General features: G+C 44.1%; 1 protein-coding gene across 1 annotated transcript in view; it reads right to left on the minus strand.

Moving 5' to 3' along the window:
• LOC111830511 overlaps positions 1–413 on the minus strand; it is a 4,529-nt gene that overhangs the window by 3,328 nt on the left and 788 nt on the right. The window contains exon 2 of the mRNA XM_023782694.1: positions 9–370. Coding sequence (XP_023638462.1) covers positions 9–370 — 362 coding nt within the window. The remainder of the gene's footprint in view (positions 1–8; positions 371–413) is intronic.

Below are 413 nucleotides of genomic sequence, written 5' to 3' on the forward strand. Positions count from 1 at the left end.
CACCTTGCCATTGATTGTTGGTTTCTTCATAGACTCTTTGATGTCAAATGTCATCTTGAAGTCTTCTCCCAAGCATAAGTCTATCTTTCCCTTCTTAACATCAATGATAGCTCCAGCAGTGGCTAGGAATGGTCTTCCAAGAATCAGGGAATCCTTAGGCTCTTCATCCATTTCCAAAACAACAAAATCTGTAGGGACCTCAACAACACCAATCCTTATTGGTAAGTCTTCCAAGAGTCCATGCGGGAGCCTCACTGATCTGTCAGCTAGAATGAGAGATATGTTGCATGCCTTGTATCTTGTGAATCCTAAACGCTTAGCCACAGACAACGGCATCAGACTCACAGAAGCTCCAAAATCACATAGGCATCTGTTGAAAGATAGGGGGCCTAGTGAGCAGGGTAGAGTGAAGG

The sequence above is a fragment of the Capsella rubella genome, unplaced genomic scaffold, assembly GCF_000375325.1.
Source record: "Capsella rubella cultivar Monte Gargano unplaced genomic scaffold, Caprub1_0 scaffold_8, whole genome shotgun sequence".
Classification (NCBI taxonomy): Eukaryota; Viridiplantae; Streptophyta; class Magnoliopsida; order Brassicales; family Brassicaceae; genus Capsella; species Capsella rubella.